General features: G+C 52.2%; 1 protein-coding gene across 1 annotated transcript in view; it reads left to right on the top strand.

Moving 5' to 3' along the window:
* The first annotated feature begins 1,070 nt into the window (after positions 1 to 1,070).
* ELL (elongation factor for RNA polymerase II) overlaps positions 1,071 to 1,226 on the top strand; it is a 61,447-nt gene continuing 61,291 nt past the window's right edge. Inside the window, exon 1 of the mRNA XM_029963855.1 lies at positions 1,071 to 1,133. Coding sequence (XP_029819715.1) covers positions 1,071 to 1,133 — 63 coding nt within the window. The remainder of the gene's footprint in view (positions 1,134 to 1,226) is intronic.

Below are 1,226 nucleotides of genomic sequence, written 5' to 3' on the forward strand. Positions count from 1 at the left end.
CCCAAGCTCCACCACACCAAGACACTGGTGGAAATGAAGAAGGACCTGGACAACATCTTCCCGGGAGGGAACAGATGCAGGTCCGCCCGTGTGGTGCCCAGTAGCACCACGTGAGGGGCTGAGCTGTGAGAGCCAAAGGGAAACCCCGCTCTGGCTCTTCCCACAGGTGTGAAACACAGCAGGAGTCCATCAGCAGCACGGACAGACCCCCAGGAGAGCTGGAGCGATGGTGGGACCGCGTTCCTTAAGAAAAAGAACCAACCAGCCGTGCCCCAAAACGGCTTTTCCTGCACCAAAATCTACGTGGCTGGCGGGGTTTGGCCGCTCTCCTGAGCGCAGAAACCAGGAAGGACAAGAGGCGTTTCCAACCCAGGATTTACTGATTCCCCCTGAAGCGAGTGGTGGGTTTACACCTCAGTGGCAGTTTAGAGGAGGAAGGGCAGCACCTTCTTCCTCCCTCGGCTTCTCTCCCAGCCTTCGCTTCCCTCTTCCCAAAAAAAAAAAAAAAAAAAAAAAAAAAAAAGCAACACACAAATATAAATATACAGGATAGAAAGTTCTCTGGGGGCAGGAAAAAAGAAAAAAAAAAAAAGCAACACACAAATATAAATATACAGGATAGAAAGTTCTCTGGGGGCAGGACATGACTCCTAGTCCAGGCCATTGGCCGTGTCCTCGTCTGTGAGACTCTGTCCGTTCACGGCCGGCACGTCGTACTGGCCTTGGGATAAATCCTCAAAATCCTGGCTCGTGGTGGGAGAGATGACATCAGGGCTGGTGTCACAGGACTCCGTGCTCTGCTCAGAGGTAGCGATGGTGGTCGTGGTGCTTTTGGGGACGGGGTCGAAATCGTCGTCGTCTTCCAGGATGGGAGATTCGTGGATGTCTGGAAGGGAAGAGGCAGGCGTTAGTTCTGGGACACCAGTGGTGAGAGAGACCTCAGGAGAGCAACTCCCTAATTCTGCATGCGGTAGGAATCAATCAAAAACACACCAGCACCTAAATTAGTAACTTCTTGCAACTGCATTTAACAGAACCAAGGAGTTTTCCAGACTTTTAGAGTGGCAGCCATGGGCCAGCACATGCCTGGATGGCTCATTGGCTTCTCCTCGTTCCCAAGAGACACCTCATGTGTTCTTTGGAATAGGGAGGAAAACTGAGCACAGAGTGCCAGGACAAGGGGGAATGGCTTCCCACTGCCAGAGAGCAGGGTTAGATGGGATATT

This window comes from Manacus vitellinus, unplaced genomic scaffold, assembly GCF_001715985.3.
Source record: "Manacus vitellinus isolate BGI_N305 unplaced genomic scaffold, ASM171598v3 scaffold_64_pilon, whole genome shotgun sequence".
Classification (NCBI taxonomy): domain Eukaryota; kingdom Metazoa; phylum Chordata; class Aves; order Passeriformes; family Pipridae; genus Manacus; species Manacus vitellinus.